The sequence below is a fragment of the Mixophyes fleayi genome, chromosome 6 (genome assembly GCF_038048845.1).
Source record: "Mixophyes fleayi isolate aMixFle1 chromosome 6, aMixFle1.hap1, whole genome shotgun sequence".
In the NCBI taxonomy this organism is placed as follows: Eukaryota; Metazoa; Chordata; class Amphibia; order Anura; family Limnodynastidae; genus Mixophyes; species Mixophyes fleayi.
In genome coordinates this window covers 88276130-88296069 of record NC_134407.1, presented here as the reverse complement: position 1 = coordinate 88296069, position 19940 = coordinate 88276130, and the positions used below count along the sequence as shown (strand labels likewise).

Genomic DNA, 19940 nt, shown 5'->3' with positions numbered 1-19940 from the left:
TAAGAATCCACAATATCTAGATGTTCCTTTCCTCTCCATTCAAAGACATCTGCAGCAGTGACAGTCCAGGGCAAGTTGGTAAGCCTGTGTATGTGCAGAGGTTCCCTTTGGTAATGTGCATTGAGAGCATTGCAGGGGGCACATATGGAGACTTCTCTTTCAATGTCACTGAACATGGTGGACTGAACATTGTGGACCAATATAGTGACTTCTTGGCCCTGCACTTGGTGACTTCAAGGTCTGGGTTCCCCTGGTGAAGCTGCTTTGCAAAGTACCTCTGCATGGTGTACAGTATAATTAGTATTTGACCTCTCAGGATGACTCCACCAAAAAGAGTAAGCTAATTTCTCACGGCAAAGAAGGGGTACATATCTTGCAAGATCTCCCTAGAGGACTGGGGCCACCCTTGTAGCATGATTTGAGATAGCTGTTGGCACAGATCATCTGCTAAGGTTTCACACTGTAGCTTATCCATTTGGTTGGAGGATAGTATTTGCACAGACATCACATCTTGTTCATTTTCAATTGGTATGATAGGGCATTAGCCACAAATAATTCTTTGCAATGCTTGTATATGAGATCCAGATGGTATCTCTGTAAGTTGAGCATGATTATTTGTATGCAAGCAGAAGCATTATGCAGGGGCTTCCTCAGTATGACTATGAGTGGCTGATAGTTCGTCTGAACAGTGACAGGACACCCATATATAAAGTCATGGCACTTGTGGAGGCACTAATCATTCCCCAGATGAGGGTGTCATTGACAATGATTTAACACGGGTAACCCAGCTGTTCCATGCATAGATGTAAAATTTCACTGCTGGTGGTCAAGCATATACAAAAAGCATATCGGCCAGCAGGTGTCATGAACATAGAGAGCCTGGATGACTATTTTTTGAGAAGTATCTGCCAAAATCCACATTTAGCATCCAGAGTGCTGAAGATTTTTGCCTCAAGCATGTCAACAATAACTTGTTCGACCATTCTCAATGGGTGTCAAGGCAGCATTAGTGCTTTCTTTAGGTGCACGGGGTCTATGTATAGTCTGACTGACCCATCTTTTTTGACTGAAGCTATCATGGCCCACTTTGTCGCTTCTTCTGTTAGAATAATTATACCAACCCTTGTCATCCTGTCTAGTTCAGCGGGTACTTTGTCCTTCATGACATTGGGGAGGCATTGTGGTGCACAGAAGGGACAATGGACTCACCTTGGTGCATGTTGTAAATGACAGGGAGTTTACCAATGGTATCACAGTCAAGCAGATCGTTGAATTTCTTGAGCTCTGGAATTTCTTGCTGCACCATATGGACTTTAGCTACCAGATGTATCAAGTGTAGTTTTATGCTATCAGGTAGTCCTAGCAGAGGTCTAATGGTAAGATCAAGAATGTGAAACTGTAACAACACAGATGTGAATTCTAGTGTGGTGGAGCCTATGGTTTCTAAATTCAAATTATTTTCTTTTGACAACTGTGTTTTTACAGTATCATTCTGAATACCACAAACAATTATGTGTGATTAATTTGTTGGTGATGGCAACAAAATCAATTTTTTTGTTGGCAGCTTTAATGTTGACACCTATGACTGCACATTTTCAAAATGATTTGTGGTATTAACTATATATCTGTCTATTATTACTTTCTGTTAGGGTAAACTTATCTCCTCAAACTTTTTTAGAAGCCCTTCGGGGTCCTTATTATCCTCCACTTCCTCATAGACAAATGTGTCCGCTTTGACCAGGTCGACTGGTTATTTATACAGCGTCTTCTGGAACGTTTGGGCTTGGGCCGATAGGTCTCCATAGCATTTTGACTCTCTACTGTACACCGACTGCACGCTTTAAAATTAATGACATTCATTTTTTGGCGTGAATTGTCTTTGACAAAAATAACTATGCAATGCCTCATAATAACTCTATCTGCACTATTCATTACTAACTAAAGCAAAGATCACATGTGTTGCAAAAAACCCAAAACATACCTTTACTCAACTCCAATACTTTGACGCAACATAAATCACTTGGCAAGCTATAAATAGAATGATGGTATTTACCAATTTTCCTTGATTTATTTCTTCAGGCTGCTATTAATGAGTTATAATTCTGCACAGAGTCATGTACTAACATGGCAACCACAGTCACATGGCACATAATGTATTGAGCAAGGAGGCTTTGGAACGCCTCTTTGAGCTCTGTCTGCGCTGTGTACTTTCCGCCTCCCCCCCTGCCTTCACATGAAAAGACGAGAGATGTCTGTGTAACTATCAGCCATATTTTTTGCAAAACCTGCAGAAACATTTTGAAACAGAAATAATGATTTGGAGATGAACAGCTAAAACAAATGAAGATACATGCTTAAAAGGTACTTAACTTGCTATTTAAAGAAAAAAACTGCTATGTGGGATTGCTGCTTTAAGAAACAATCTTCAATAAGAGAAACTGAAATAAAATGTTATTAACCTGAATTTCACATAAATGTATACTATGGTATTTAACTGCTGACACTGGAAATTGATTGGATCATCTGAATTTTATAGATACAAAACATGAAATATAATGTGACAAAATGACAACATCTTATTGGAAGGATAAATTGATATAATCATATACCCACACGAAGATGTTCTGTATTTAAATGCCTGCTTTCTAGTATTCTTACATTGGAGCTCTTTTCATTTTGGACTGTGCATTTCAACTGTTTGTTTTTTGACCTTGAAAATAAATAAATTTCTTCATTGATAAAGCTGATGGTCTTTCTGCTCCATTGCATCAATGTAGTAAAACTCTGTCAGAAGCTTTTGATAGAAAAGGCATTAGGATATTGTCACTGGTAGAATGATAGACTTTAGGTGCTCTTGGGGTCATCTTACACTGACATTCCCAATTTCTTCCTGTCTAGCCAGGACAAAGTTATGTTTTGTTGCATTTATTTTTTGAGCTACGTGTACATCTGTTTTACCTATCATTTTGAATAGCTGCTGTTTTCACACAAAACAAAAAAACTGATAAACTACTATATACCAGAAAGCAAAGAAACATCTTCAAATACAAAGCAAACTGATATTTAACATAATAAACCTTTAGAAGACTTACAAATTTTAAGAGAGTTAACACATCTTTAGCTTGCAATACAAAATGTTTACTGACCTCATTGATGAAATTTTGTGCCCCCCTTGGACTCAGAAGCAAAATTGCCCTCCGCAGGGTGTCTCGATACCGGTTAAGCTCTTCTGTTTTCATAGAAGTGAAAAGGCTGGCAAACACTCTGCTGATATTTCTGTCCACTTTTTGCAATGACACATCAAGCCCTAATCTTGATGCCTGGTCTAGAAAACCCTGCAGTCCCCGAATATCTGCAACAGAAAACATGAATACATTATACCGGATTGACATTCTAACATCTTTAATTATGTTTTGTTACATATACCAAAAGTATTAAAGATTTTCCAACATTTTAACATGATGGGCCTGATTCATTAAGGAAAGTAAGGCAAAAAAATGAGTACATTTTCTCCTGGACAAAACCATGTTTCAATGCAAGGGGTGCAAATTAGTGTATTATTTTGCACATAAGTTAAATACTGGCTGTTTATCATGTAGCACACAAATACTTGATAGCTTATTTGTTCACTTAAATTTAAAGTTGATCTAGGACATGCCCTACCCCAACTATAAATCTGCCATCACATTTTACATTTGCATCCCCCTCTAATGCAACATGGTTTTGACAAGGTGCAAAGTTACTCATTTGTTTTGCTTTACTTTCTTTAATGAATTAGGCCCAATGTAACTAGTCTGGTGGTGAAAGCAATTTTACAGCAATACAATAAAGCAATCTCTGTTTGAATACATACACCCCCCATTGGATGTTCGTGTGAAACTGTATAGCACTGCATGACATATATAGATCCATCTGATCAGCAGGAAAGTTTCTCAAGAAGTGATTTTCAAATGTAGGTAGCTATAAGTTAAAGGTTGAAAAATATCTTATATTCATTCATCAGTATCCATTTTTGGGGTTTCTGGAATTTAGCAGAACTAAGACTTTTTACATATAAACATATAAAAGTACTATGCAAGAAACCAGAAAGAGCCTTAACTGGCTTACAATAAAATAACAATTAAATGTACTTAAAATAATAAATGCACACTGTAAGTAACATATTATGTCAGATCCTGGGGATGTCTATATGTATTTTATATTAAAGAAAGCAGTCTTCATTATGATTTTTCATTTTGAATCAACCTGAATTTTACATTTTGAAGTCATTTAATATATCATATAATATAGTATAACTCCCAACTGTCCTGGTATAAGTAAGACAGTCTTGACATCCTGAAGTCAGTGCTTTTGTTTACACTAGTTCGGAAATGCGGTGAGTTTTTTTTTTTAATGTGTGCAGTTGTGGGAGGCTTAGTCTGTTTAAAAGCACTAAGCAAATCCCAGAGAACCACAGCTGACCCCAATACGATGCAGTCACGCACCCTTTCAGTGGTGTTTATGTATGAGAAACACAGGTAAATGTTGGGAGGTATTGTATAGTGGTGTTGTCTACATTTTCACAGGACTGCTCTGTATGTCTAAAAAATGACTGTTCCATCTATAATTACTGTAGCAATTATATTTAAAGTTATTGATGCCTTTGTGTGGCACTGCTTCTAAAGGAGCATTTGAGCAGGTTTTTGCTAAGGGAAACAAACTAGATTTATTATTTCAGATCATGACAATCTTGTTCTTTGAACTGGGAAGCAAGATCTTTGATAATGATGTTGGTTGGTGTAGTTGGTCAGAGAAGAAAGTTAGATGTAATAAAGAGGTATTTTGGATTATACGCCTGAATGGAGATTGGGAATGTATTTGTTTGGCAGTGTTGAAAGCATTTTCAGTAGGAAGGGTAAATAGCAATATATCTGAGGAAGTCCTGAAAAGTGTAAGACTTTTTGCCATTGATCCATTATACTTAGCGGGAGAGTTTTAAAGGCGGCATTTTTTGTGTGCATTGGTTGAGATCACGGGGACTAAGAAGAATGAAAAGCTGAAGTCAGTTGATCAATGATTGTTAGTAGGGTGTAATTAGAGTGTGATTAGGGTCACCCATAATAATTATGGGCCCCTGAAATTTATAAAAAAAAATTGATCCTGGGTCCACCTATTCTTCAAGCAAAGGTTCAATTGTATGCACTCTATGGGTATATGAGCCACATGCAGATTTGAATCAAACTGTGATTAATATTAAAGATTCAGACTTCCCCCTTGGCTCTGTCCACCACACGCTCTGATTGCAGATGAAATGTGCGCACCTGGGTATTTTCCCTTACAGTTAATTTAAGTTTCTGCAGAGAGAACTTTTACATTTAACTACTACACCTGTTTTAATTTGGTGGTTTTCTGAAAGGTGGGTGGTAAGCTTTGAACTGGGTATTCCCAGTTACTGAAGATCAGACGCTGTAAACGATAGATGGTGCTACAACTTTTACTGTATTTTCACTGTGCTGTAAAATCCACATTTATCGGAACTATATCAAGTAGCAAAACTGTATATCAGTGGCAGGGTGGTGCAGTGATCTTTTTACTTGAGAAATGACAATGCTGTGTGGCACGCTGGAAACCTCACATCACAAGACTGGTACCATGACAATGCTATTGTAAGGCTTTGGGGATCGGCGTGATTGAATGCCAGCAGTGTGTTTGAATTCTTCTGTGTCCCTAAATATTACAGTTACAGTAATAGCTGTGGGGCCCTATCATGGGCACTATGACCTAACAGGACCCCCTGACAATTGTACTCCCTGTCCACCCCTATGGATGGTCCTGGCTGTGAATATGATGTGGAACTGCCAGGTCAGGACAGGGGAAATGTTGTTGAAGATAGGTGGAAATGTGTTGATAGTGGAGAAGACCTTTGAAAGGGCTGCAGATGAGGCAGTGTCTGATACTGTGAGCTATGTTTATATTATTGCCAGAAGATTGAGGTAGTTTAAAATGAGTGGTAATAGATTAGGTTGGTTTTCTATGAAGCGTGTATTCCATATGACATATTTAAAGTATCTTGAAAGTGACAGGAGACAGGAGATATGTTTAAGGTTTGCTAGATTTCTAGTGTGTGCAGAATCATAATGAAGTGCATGGGAGATGTGAAGGTGACCTGGATTTGGTGACATATCACAAGCTGCTAGTAGCAGAAGAATTGAGAGAAGATGACTAATGTATAAAAGGTCTTATTTTCTCCTGACAGACCAAGGCTGTTACAAAGAGGAGCAACTCTGAGCCTATGTGTCTTAAGTGTGTGATAGAAAGTTTCTTAGCTTTGCCTTAAAATGATAGGAGTTTGGGTACTAAAAAGAGATGGAAATAAAATGATCCTTGCAGAAAGAAGGTGAGGAGTTATAATAAATGGAAATATATTTTTTTTATGTTGTGTTAATGGTAGATGATGGATATCCTTTTGGCAACATGTGAAATTTGAGAATGACAACAGAGAGGGGTGTAAGCAAATATGGTTGAGAAAAATATATAACTAAAATAAATAATAGCATATTGAGAAAAACAATAAAAATAATTTATGAATGAAGACACTAACTAAATGAAATACACACACTCACTCTGTCACTTTGTGGGAAGCCTACTTCCACTGGCACTGCCACTGGGGGCAAAGGCAGAAAGTCAAAGGGCTGAATGAATAGGAGAGTATGAGTTACAGTTATATAGTAGATGGGAGTATTAATGAAAATGTTACAGAGAGAGCATAGTAAATAAAAGAGATAAGAGGGAGCTGTTTAAAAAAGGGCATGTAGCGGAGGTGTGAGAGGCATGTAAGGAGGTGTGAGAGGCATGTAGGGGAAGTAGGAGGAGCATGTGGGGTGGTCTGAGAGACATGTGGGGGTGTCTGATGGTATCTGATGAGCAGGTGAGGGGCATGTGGAGATGTCTGATGGGCCTGTAATGAACATGAGAGAAGGTCTGGGTGACATGTTAGGGGCATGTGGGGAGGTCTGAGTGGCATGTGAGGGAGTTATGGAATACATATCAGATCTAAGGGCTTGTGTGGGCATTTTTTGCCAACTATTTAAGAAAAAGGGGGATATGAATTGAATATAATCACATATGGACAGGAAAGGATTAAGAAGGGCATAAGAGGCAGAGAGGTAAAAATGTTTTCACTAGATTATCCCGTTACTCAGGGAGGTGTGAGAGGAATATGGGGAGGTTTGAAGGGCATTTCGGGAGGTCTAATGGGAATGTGAGGTGGTCAGAGGGGCGTGGGGAGCTATGAAGGACATGCAAGGTGTATGTGGAGAGGTTTTAGGGGAATTAGGCAATACCTAAGGGGCCTCTGATCTACACCTCTCCTCCTCTCCAGCAACCACCTCTCACTCCCACCTCCAAGATTTCTCCTGTGCTGCTCCCCACTTAAGAAACATCCTAGCCAATCTGAAAAGACCTTAAATCTTTCAAGCGCTCTTTCAAAACTCAACTCTTCACTACAGCCTTTCCTACCCCCAACTGATACTACTTCGTCTGCATGCTCTACCAGCTGCAGTCCCATGTCTACTCCTGTCCCACTAGCTCCTGTTGCCTTAGCTTTGCTTTCTCCCTCTGAAGGATATGCTTTAAGGAGCAGAGCCCTCTCTACTCTTTGTGTGATATCTGCACCTCCGTCACCAACATTGTCTGTACTTGTTCTTTTTCTATGTGTGATTGCATTTTGTATAGTTTGCAACTCGGACTGTTTGGCATAGCCGATGATCTCACAGAGAGTTACAGCAGTGGCATTTGGTTTAGAAAGTCCAGAAACAAATTTTTACTTGTGAGAAGACAATGATATGTTGTCACATAACAGATCTAATGTATTTATCTGCCATCCATATGCACAAATATATTCATTAGCTCTACTTACCACAATAGGTAAGTGCAGTAAAGTATGCATACGCTAATATATTTTTATCTCTACCTACCATATTCAAATAGTACAGCGCAGAACACATTAGATAACAGGTGATTCAAAATTTCAAGACAAGTTAAAAATAAACATTTAGTCATGAAAGCGTGACATTTTGTTAAATACCAACATTTAAGTAGATTTAAATCCTTAGCAAATGACAGAAACTTGGACAATCATATATCAAATTTAGTACAAAAAGGATCGTTAACACCAATGAAAACCATCTGGTTAATGACAAAAAAGAATTATGGTAGCTGACTACAAATGCTATTTGTGTAACATATATGCAACGTTGCAGGTTGTCTATAATTATAGTCTGTGCTTAGATGCAGCATATGACAATGCTATTTGTAACGCAGTTAGTTTTTGTTGAAAAGCTAAATTTCATGTAACAGCCCCCAACAAGCTTACATAAAACTGAACACATTACACACATCTTTAGAGAAGACTGTCAGAATATGAGTTGGGAATGTAGGAACATTAGTACATTTTTTTGACTGGCCTGTCCCATGAATTATTTGAAGGTGAAATGATTATAGTTTTGTTGACTTTAGTTATTTTACCTATTTGCTAAATGTCTGAAAAATATATAAAAGGCTTTTAGCTGTGTCTCACAAAAAATATGCGTAGCTAATGGTCCATTTTTACATTGACTCAAAATACTTTAACTTTAGGAAACTAGATGACTGTAGGAACTTTCTTGCTTTAGGATAGGATATTGATCATTTGTTTGAGCCCCCAGTTTTAAGAGGTTTTCTAGTTTCATATTAGTATGACTCTATTTGAAAATATTGTTTTAAAGGAACACTGAATTTAAAAAAAAAACATGCCATCTATTTAAAAAACCTTTTATGGCTTCTATAATCTAAAGCGTTTGCATTTTAAGAGCTTCCAGAAAAATGGATATTTCAGAGAACATTGGATTTCTTCCTATTGTGACAGAGCACTGGGAAAGTGATAAATGGCAGATATTTGTGTCCTGAATTTCCGTCACATGTGTTTTAAACCCCAGGGAGATTGTTTGTGTGTGGGAATTAGCTTACCAATGTGTGTTTCAGTTTTAGGAAAAGCTGGTATAAGGACTCCTGGGGTTATGAATGGAGAGAGAAGGTTGGGGTCCATTCATAAGGTCCTTTCCAGGTTTTCCAATATGCTGGCCAGTTGCTGGCTAATCAGGAGTTGCACCTGTGAGGTGCTGATAAAAAGCTTCTAAGTAGTTCTCTCAGCCTCTTTCCAACTGAGGAACAGGTATAATACCTCTAGAGAGGCTGCATTTTGTTACCATTAAGTGTTGTTATTTTGATATGTGTGAGGCACAAGGGTCCTTCATTTTAGAGAGGGCATTCTTTATGTATTAGTTAGAAGCCTGACTGGTTAGGAATTTTGTTAATATGATTTTTACTCTACTGCTAGTGAATAAAATTAGCTGAGGCTATTTGAACCAAGACACTGGACTGGTATGATATCCTTGGCTGATGTGTAAAAGTGCAGTCGTCAACTCCAGAAGACGACAACCCCAATCCGATCTTGCAACACAATGCATCTCCATCCATTGTCCTACTAATTCCAACTTAATATCATGTTGGCAATATTCAAAAAACTCCTTTAACATCTATTAATTTAGTTTTGGATAATTTTATTGTTAAATAAATATGAAAAACAGGAGCAACACATTGTGTCTCAGGAGAAATATAGTATGTGCGGGTCATGTCTTTACTTCAGACCGTGAGAAACTAAACATATGATAATGTGGTTGTGTTAATTCTTTAGAACTTAACCATCAATTGTTAACAGCCAGAAATTAATACAGTATATCAACAGTGTTAATTGTACATGTACCAGTTACAATTTGTAAGGGGCCACTCAAGGACAATACTATTGATCTGACATTCCAAGGAAGATTTAAGCCATATACTTAACACAATAACTACTATCGGATACATGATCAAGGAGTCACACCATTGCAGGCAATGATCTGAACTGGCCCCCAGATCATAAACTAACAGCCCCAAGGCTGTGAATCCTTACTACACACAAGAGATACAATATCAGCTGAACACATCAATTGACACCAGGGATCTGATAGTCAAGATTCCAATTGGGCATACAGTGATTCACGACTCCCTCTCAGCCTCACAAGAGTGTTGAGAACTATTAAATATCAAGATAACTGAAAAGCCGAATCTTAATCTGGATTGACAGGTGGGTGGAGTCCGCCATTTAAGTGGTGGCCATTTAATTAAGAAGTGCCCAGAAAACTTGTCTATAACACGGTAATTTAAAAAATGCAGTATAGAATGTCACATATGCAAGTTTGGATGTTAAAAAATGCCTTTAGCCCCAGATAATTAACTCAGCCCCTGTGCTTACAGTTTGAACTGCAAGTGTGAAAAGCAGAAATTAAGTATTATCTTACTATGAAAGTCCTGTTTGTAAACAGGAAGCATAAAAACAAGCACCCATTCCAATACTACAGCCATGCCTTGATAAACTACTTCACAAGGTCCACCGTTGAGTAAGTAAAGACAAAATTTATATGTTCGCCTTGTTCCAAACAATATTTAGATGTGGTGGTGGGGAATTTTGTTGATTTAATGATCTAATAGTTACATAGAAGTAATGAAATAAAAGATCATCTAAATGTAGCAATGATAGTGTAATAGATCTTTTCATGTTTCTTGACATTTACAGCTACTCTTCGGTTACATAATAACTGGTACAAATAATAAACATTCACTTAAGTAAATAAGTAAAGAAAATAGACAGGTCCCCTATGACTAAAAAAAAGAAAGCTAAAAAGAAAACAAAGGTGTATTTATGATCAAAGTTATATCTTCAAGGTATCATTTTAAAGGAACAAACAAGTTTTTTTTTACCAACAAGCCAGTAAATGGGTAGTAGTATTAGTAGTAATAATAATAACAATAAAAATAATAATAGTAATAATAATCAATTTTAGAAGCAAAAAAATTGCAATTTTAATGATTAAATGCAATTGACTGTCAAAAACAATAGCATAGACCTTAGGGCAGGCATGAGCGGAAATGAGAAAGAGACCTAACCCCCCCTCCCATCCCACGACGAAGAATCTTGGGAGATAATCAGAGATAAGATAGCATCCAGCTCCATCCCGATTAAAGAGGATGCCTACAAAGTATATTACTGGTGATCAGGGGCGTGCTGGACCGAGGGGGTAGGGAGACAGCAGTCCCCCGGGCCTCTCTGTCTAATGGCTGTTCGGGACGGCCGCCCCCCCCTCCCCGTGGATGCAATACTGTCCGAATACTACCGTCGGCAGCATCACTTGTCATGTGATGCGGCTGCCTGTGCGCCCCCCGGGCTGCAACCTGCCAGCCCGCGCCTGCTGGTGGTACTATGACCCTAAAAATCTTGAGACTATGTTCACTTCTGTCACACTGTTGGAGAGACTGTGGCAAGTACTATCATATTTAGTGAACCTGCCCCAAAATATCAGCATATTGGGATAAAGTTTAGGATCTTCTGACCTCAATCTTGCTGTGCCCTGTTGTTAAATATCCCTGGACCTTCCTCCTTTGCCAACCACTGCAAGAAGCTGACAAGCACTCTGCTAAACTACCTCTCCACATTATTGCAGCAGCCAAAAATGTCATTGCCAAGTCCTGGAAGTAAAGTGACATTTGGTGTAAGGGCTCACATGGAAAAAATTACCTATTACCTGCAAGACAAGAGAAATACTCATGGGAGGGCTGACAAATTATAGCCTGGGGGGCAAGACTCGACTCAGCAGTCTATTAGGAACATTTTAAAGGAAAAAAAATGCAGGTGGCCCAGTGACCCAACACAAGGTAGCCCATTATGGGACTGGCCAGGGGGAAGAAGCCCTGCCGCCACCCAGCCCAGCCTGCCGCTAGAAATACCTTTACTAAGGTTTGGACTCTTCTCCCAGGGCCACTCAGCCATCCCCAACACCCTGATGAGAACAAAGGTCTTTGCTGCATCGCCTTTAGATTTCTCCCAGTTATTCTCTCCCATCATAGTGTCACTTAAAGCCACCCTAGCACATTCAACCCTTTATTCCATGTACCTCACCATTTATATATATATATATATATAATATATATATATATATACATATACATACATACATACATACATATATACATACATGCATACATATATATATATATATATATATATATATATATATACATATATATATATAGATACATACATATATATATATATATATATATATATATATATATATATATATATATATATATACATACAATAGTGAGAAATAATTAGATCAATTTATACTCAGTATACAGGGTGGCAGCTCCCAACATATTCAACACCTGTCTGCAGGTGTCAACCTAATAGATGAAATACAAAAAAGAAAGAAGGGGCGCCAAACATAGTGCATTAAATGTAAATGTAAAACATAAGAAGTATATTCCACATATGTATCATTCCCGTACCAGAGATTCAAATAATAACAGCTTGATATAAATGCTGATCAGTCCTCTCTAGGTACCGTCTATAATGGATCACTGGACCAAAGAATGATGATTCGGGCAGGAGATCCTCATAAACCATGTGACAGTAGCACAACTCCGGAGTGACTAGAACTCAAACATAACCACAATAGTGTAATGCCGTCATACTTAATCACAGACAAATGTGATAAAAAAGGGACTTTTAATAGAGGCAACAGACGCCTCACACTGCAGCTCAAGTACAAATTGCTCGTACATAAAACAAGTTTAAAAACAGCTTAGCTGTCCTGTCCGCGTGTCGTGATGGTGATCCAGCAGGGCAAATTCTGGCCAGTAAGCCCACGCTGTACACGAGTCCAAGGCCAAACAGCAAGCCACATTCCGGACGCGTTTCGTCTCCTATTTGTAGTCTTTCTCAAGGGGTAATACTTAGAACAAGAACCATACGAGCTTAAATAGTTGAATAAATACTCCAGATCCAATCGAGAAGCAACTCCGGGTTGTAGGTGGGATTCCGGCATTTGTGATACCTCACTTCCGGTATCTCACTTCCAGACAACGAACAATACAAATATAAAAGTTATCAAAGGTACTAATTCAGAAAGCTAATATATTTCGAAGATTAACACATATTTAATAACTTTAAAGCAGATGGAACATAGCTGGATATTTAGATCACCAAAAAGATAGATAGAAATTATTGCGTCACCATGGCAACATGTAAATACATATTAGGCTTAATTACCGCCCACTTAGATTGCAGCATAACAAAAAAATGGGGGCATGCAAGCTCCTACCTATACAATTAAACAATCACTCCAAACAATATATATATATGAGTCAGCGGAATATCAGAACATATAAAGACAGAGTGGAATAAAGAGGATAATACATATATATATATATGTGAAAAATACATAAATATATGCCAGAGGAATAGGTAACAAATTGTTAGACTATCATTTCACCATAGCAACATGCAAAAAATAATAGGTTAAATGACGTCCACTCAAAATACAGTACACAAAATAGAGCCTATCAAATCCTATGTATTAGCCGGGTCTAAATAGACTTCATATGATATATGCAGATCAGCAGTTAGAAAAAAGGCAAAATGGAATATAGAAAATAAGCGGCCAAAAATACCATAAAAACTGTCAAAAGGACAGAGACGAACCTCTAACATAATGACAATGTTACAGCATATATATTACAAAACAATTAGCTAATACATAAGCCTCCTAACTACAAATATTGCAGCAGAAAAAAACCTAGAAAGAATGAGATACCATTAGTACATCATAATAGAAACGAGGTCATCTTAAACGCTTCATTTAAACCTTTGGATGCTAAGGTATCTAATCGATATACCCAATACATCTCTCTGTTGCTAAGTTTTTCAGCCAAATCTCCACCCCGTGCACCCAACACCACGTGTTCAATACCTTTAAACCTCAAACCTCTTGGGTCTGCATTATGGGATGTCAGGAAATGTCTAGAGACAGTATGTAATTCAGACTTATTTTTTATGGCCCTCACATGTTCCTGAAGACGTAATTTTAGAGCCCTTTTGATTTTTCCTACATATGCCTTACCACAAGGACATTCTAATAAATAGATGACTGAAGTTGTTATAGTCAATTCGATCTTGAATTTTAAATTCTCTCTGATGTGAAGAGTCCACAAAAGTCCTACTGAAGGGAGATACTAATCTACACATGTTACAATTATTACATCTGTAGAAACCATTTCCCAATTTATCCAAGAACGTCCCTTTGGTATCCTTCATATCTTTTAGTAAACTAGATGCCAGAAATGACTTCAAGTTTTTTGTTTTCTTAAATACAATATCAGGTTTTGATGGAACTACAGATCCCAAAATTGGATCCATAGAATGAGTTTCCAATACTTGTTCAAAATTAACTTAGTCTTCTTTTCAACCCTACCGAACTCTGTGATAAATGGAACAATATTACTTTTGTCTTTCTTATTCTTATTTTTATATACCAACATATTCTTTCTCTCTACACCATCAGTTTTAGCTAGTGCATCCATAATGATCTGATCAGGATAGCATCTTTCTTTAAATCTTTCAACATAGATGCGTGATTGTTCCTTATAGATAGTTTCATTAGAGCAATTTCGTTTAATACGATTAAACTGAGATCTGGGGATGTTATTTTTACACTTGACAAGATGGCAACTATCATAGTGCAGATAGCTGTTTGAATCTACATCTTTAATATATGTTTTAGTATGGATCACATCCACAGGTCTCAGACCTGGAAAGGAGGCTGTGTGTCTTCTGAGAGAACCTGTGAAGGTATAGATATCCTGCTTGATGAAAGATGCCTGCTGCAAACGTTACAGATAAGCTTTAAAGATTTTTTTTTTGGTACGCATATACTATATGCATAAGGTGTTGGTGCTTCAAAGTGTGTATAACCATACATAGCACTGTACAGATAAGCTATAAAGCTTCAATATCTGATACGCATATTGCACATATAAGGTGTCTGTGTTTTAGAGTGGTGATCACTCTATGTATTTCCATCTATTCACTGATCTTCGGGCAAACTCTGTTACTTTACATTGTCACTCCAGCATATTCACGTGGAGGTTGTCATTTCTGGGCTTGTGGAACAGTCACTATATTTGTGCCTCTTGAAATACAGTATTATATGTGGCACCACATCCCTTCTGTTTTGCTTTAGATTTTTCCAGTTCACCATCTGGATTTTGGGAATTGGCAGCCGCCTGTACAAAGGCAGAATGTTATTCTATAGAGACTTTATTGGGACTTCTTTATCTATTCAGAGTTACGCGCTGTAATACCTATTTGTTGTGCTATATATATAAATATATATATATATATATATATATATATATATATATATATATATATATATATATAAATAAAAGAAAAATGGAGGAGGAGGCGCACAATAGTGTAGTATATTGGTATAATATTGGGATCACACAAGAACCCACAATAGGACCGGAAACACCAGTGGAGAGGAAACCAGGAAACAAAAACTGTAATATAACATCCAATGCGTAGGTGTAGAATACAAATTACAGCTTATTCTCAAACAAAGTCACAGTGGCTGAACTCGCAGTATTTCCATATAGTATATGTGAAACACCCAGGACACACTTATGCAGATGTATGCGTACCAGATAACAAAACTTTTATGGTTTGTGTACGTAGATATCCTTCATCTGGTCAGAAACGGGTCACACGACTGGATACATAACTGTCAGCAGTGGGGAGCCCCATATTCTGACTTTAGAAGGACCTTAGGTAGTTAGACAATGGGTCTTTGTATACTCCTGTGTCAATGTCTTCTATTGTGAAAACCACGCGAGAAGCAGTTTCTGGTTCTGATTTACCAGAGTCACCAGTCTGACGATGCGTGAGAGGTGGGAGTTGTGGAGTACCAGAATAACGCCTCTTGATTGCACTCAATGAAGGTGAAATGGAGTATGAACTGAGGTCAAAACTTTCTCGAGACCTACAGATTGCCTTGAAATTCACATTGATTACTCCTTGCAAAAGATGGGGGGGACAGGCAATCTGTAGGTCTCGAGAAAGTTTTGACCTCAGTTCATACTCCATTTCACCTTCATTGAGTGCAATCATTACTATGTGTCTTTTTCAAGTGTTTCTTGACTTTATTGCAGCATTTTAGTTTTCTGACAATGCATTTTTTGTGGTACTATTATGTCTTCAAATCCTGCTAAATAAAAAATTATAAAGAAAACAAAATAGTAACATATTACAAACGATGTGGGCTACAGGTTGGACTATTACCTAGATCCAAGCAGTGTAGTGACTGAAGTGCTTTTTCATCTAACTTTAGTGGTGTATGGAGTTACTGAACTTGCTAATGTGTATCACAGTGTATAATTCACAAAAGGCATTTCAAGGAAAGGGTGTCATAATAAATCTCTAGGTAGTGCTAACTGCTGAGCTAAGAGTTACATTTTCAGGCATAGTGTACTTACACATAACATTTCCTTACCCCTGGACAGAGAGAGCGGGGGTTGGCAATTGTAAGTTGAGTATAGTAAGGGCGTGTTCATGTAAGTGTAGCATGACTCCTGGACATGCAACATAAGTAGACATGGGTGAATCATCATATATGCCACTTAGGAGGTATATCACTTGTGGGTACTGAAGGGATGGTGCAAAGATATGTGATGATGATGATGACCATTCCTGGCACTATCTAGACTGGCAAGATTTCGCCTGCAGCTACCGGCTACTGGCAACTTATTATCTGCTTTCTTATGAAGCAGGGTAAAAGACTCAATGGAAGCAGTTGGCTTCTGCCTCATGTGACCTCCCCTGCAGGGAGGTCATAAAGCACAACCAATTGGAGGAGGGGATTGTGTACAAAGTACTCTCCCTCCTTCCTCTGTGGGATTCAGGTTTTGGACTAAAGGTAAGTATGATCACTAAAGGTTACTAGATTGGCTAGTGAGTGGGGGCATGTGAGGAAATTTGATTTGTATTTGTGGAGACCTGGGGTATGTGGGGAAGTCTGAGGGGCATGGGAGTGGTCTGAGTGGCATGTGGGGGCACCTTTGGAGGTCTGAGTGGCATGTTGGGGGCGTGTGGGAGGGCCTGAAAAGCAGGTGGGATCATGCACAGAGCTCTGAATGGAACATGGGGAGATCTGAACAACATGTAGTGAGCATGTAGGAAGGTCTGAGTGGCATATGTGAAGTTCTGATTGGCATGTGTGAAGGTATGACTGGCATGTGGGGGCAGATGGGGAGGTCTGAGTGACATGTTGGAGCAGGTGGATCCCTTCTTTTCATACATCTCAGATCTTGTCACAAGATCGTTCTCCTACTCTGTAAACTGCATCTGACCTACGCCTCTCTTTCTGACTGGTAAACACCTCTCACTCCTAACTCTGGTTCTGCTCTCCACTTATGGAACTCCATAGCCCACCTGACCAAATTCTCCTAAACCTTCAATCTTTCAAACGCTTTGTCAAAACCCAACTCTTCACTATAGCCTATATGATACTAGTCCCACTGCATGTTCTACCAGTTCCAATCCCACGTCCACTAGCTCATATTGTCTCAGTATTGACCTTTCCCTCTAGATTGTAAGCTCTCACAAGTAGTGCCTTCTCTAACCTTTGTCTCAGGTCTGCATATCCTTTATCAAACCATCTGTAATCTATTTATGTGCGATTGTATTTTGTATGATTTTTAACTCTGGCTGTGGAATTTCAGTACATTTTCCTAAATATCCTCAATTAAAACAATGGTGTTGTAAACCTAACTGAATTCAATGAGACAGTGTAGGTATTTTTTTTTATTTATTTAAGATTTCTATGCTGAGGAGGTTTTTGCATTAGCCTACCTTCTTATCTCTGCAATATGTCATAACCAAAGTCTTCTAAAACTATTAATTATATAAAATGTTAGATGAGTATCTTGAAGAAACTACTGGGACGAAAAGAAGAATTGGAATGTCGTTAAGGATAATAAAACAAATTATGCAGATGATCGCTATTATTCAGGATTGGATAGGTTTTAAGATTACGGTGACACAAGTAATGCCTCCAGATCCTTACGTGTTCTGGGATTTTTCTAATGTAATAATGACAAAAAAGTACTTCATTAACGGCTCATTACTTTTGGGTTGACAGGCAAACATAATTATGAGCTGCACAAAAAAGTACAGAGATTATGCAGCACACTGCAGTGATTGATCTTCAGGAAAACTCATTCTTCTAGAGTAATGGCACAAACAGCCTAATACAATTTTGTTGACGTAATGTGTGCTTGAGATATGCTTCTGGAACACTTGCTGTACATGTTATTGATTCTCCAAGTGGAGATAAAACAAGTGTCTTTAATTACAATATTCCCTATTTTTAGGGTAGCTTAACACCGTGGAGGCAGCAATTGACGAAACCAATCATCAAAAGAACAATGATTTGCAGATACATAATGATAAAATTACAAATAAATATAACAACATGTCTACTAAAAGAAAAGAAGGAAAAGGGCACCTAATGTAGTATTTAGAAGGTGATGCCTAATAGAAAAGATGGCAATAATTGTGCATTCCAAATGCATGGCTCAATAAAGCATGTCTATGTTATGGTCATAAACTTTCAAACTTGTGTCTTGAAGGGCTCCATAACATATGACGAGAGAATAGAAAAACCACAGATAGTGTGAAAACTTTTTGACATATGACTAGTTACAACACCACTTCCATCTTTAGTGCTTGTGCGTATCTGTATTAATCTTGGGTAGTGCTCTGCTTCGTGGCATTCCTGAATACCTCCAATAGGGTAAGATGGAAAACTATATGATGTAGTGTTTTTATGATATGTCAATTTTAATCATACAAATCTGTAGTTAATACACTAACAAAACAAATATAAAGATGTGCTTTTCTGAAGTCCTGGAATAACAGTCCAAGCACAGTTGGTGGTCGGCTTGCTGATATTTTCCCAGGGCTGGTTCCCAAAGTTCTGCTGCTCAGATGTACATCCAGGAGAGACCATGAAAAAGTTCCAATTTAAACACAACAATGGAGTCCGGAGCGTAAATGTATCAAGCTGGGGGTTCTTAGGCGGGTTTGAAAAGTGGAGATGTTGCCTATAGCAACCAATCAGATTCTAGCTATCCTTTTGTAGAATGTACTAAATAAATTCAAACCCACCGGAAAACTCTCAGCTTGATACATTTACCCCCAGATATCATTTGGTACAATCTCAATGTTTTTTGTTTCACTCGAAACTTCATCAGAAGGAGTCTTGCTTCAGAGTAAGGACAGTGGGCCTGATTCATTAAAGAAAGTTAAGCAAACAAAACGAGCAAGTTTTCTTACTCAAGTTTTCTGGACAAAACCATGGTGCAATGCAAGGGGTGCAAATTAGTTTATTATTTTGCACATAAGGAAAATACTGGTTGTTTTTTCATGTAGCTTATTTGTACACTGAAATGTAATGTTGATCTAGGACATGCGGTACCCCAACTATAAATTCACTCTCAAATGTTAAATGTACCTCCCCTTCCAAAGCAACATGGTTTTGCGTTACTTGCTTACTTTTGCTTAACTTTCCTAAATGAATCAGGCCCAGAGCCCTAACATATCCACTTATAACTACCATCATAGTGACACCTTGAGTTAACTTTGTGTGCATAAGATAGATGTGTACCAGCATCCTTGCAAAATTTGCTTATTTTAAACACACTGATTATCCCTGAACATATGCATTACACAAAGGGGCACTTGACTGAAGTGCCCCTATTTAAAGTTTCATTGGCAGGACATCAGGATGCTTTCACAGAACACAGAGCACACCAATGTAGAGGCTACCCTCTGTGAGTTTAGATAGATATCCTATCATTTTATTAAAGTGAATATACATTACATAAATGTAAGTGCATAGTGCATAGTGCAAGTGCATAGTGTATGGTTCTTCCCAATAACATTAGAGATGTGATTCCCCTCTTGGCCTTTCTTGTTCACATAC

General features: G+C 38.0%; 1 protein-coding gene across 2 annotated transcripts in view; it reads right to left on the bottom strand.

Moving 5' to 3' along the window:
* GRID1 (glutamate ionotropic receptor delta type subunit 1) overlaps nt 1–19940 on the bottom strand; it is an 823000-nt gene that overhangs the window by 372667 nt on the left and 430393 nt on the right. For both annotated transcript variants that reach the window (XM_075217028.1, XM_075217027.1), the window contains exon 4: nt 3147–3352. In XM_075217028.1, the coding sequence (XP_075073129.1) occupies nt 3147–3352 (206 nt within the window). The remainder of the gene's footprint in view (nt 1–3146; nt 3353–19940) is intronic.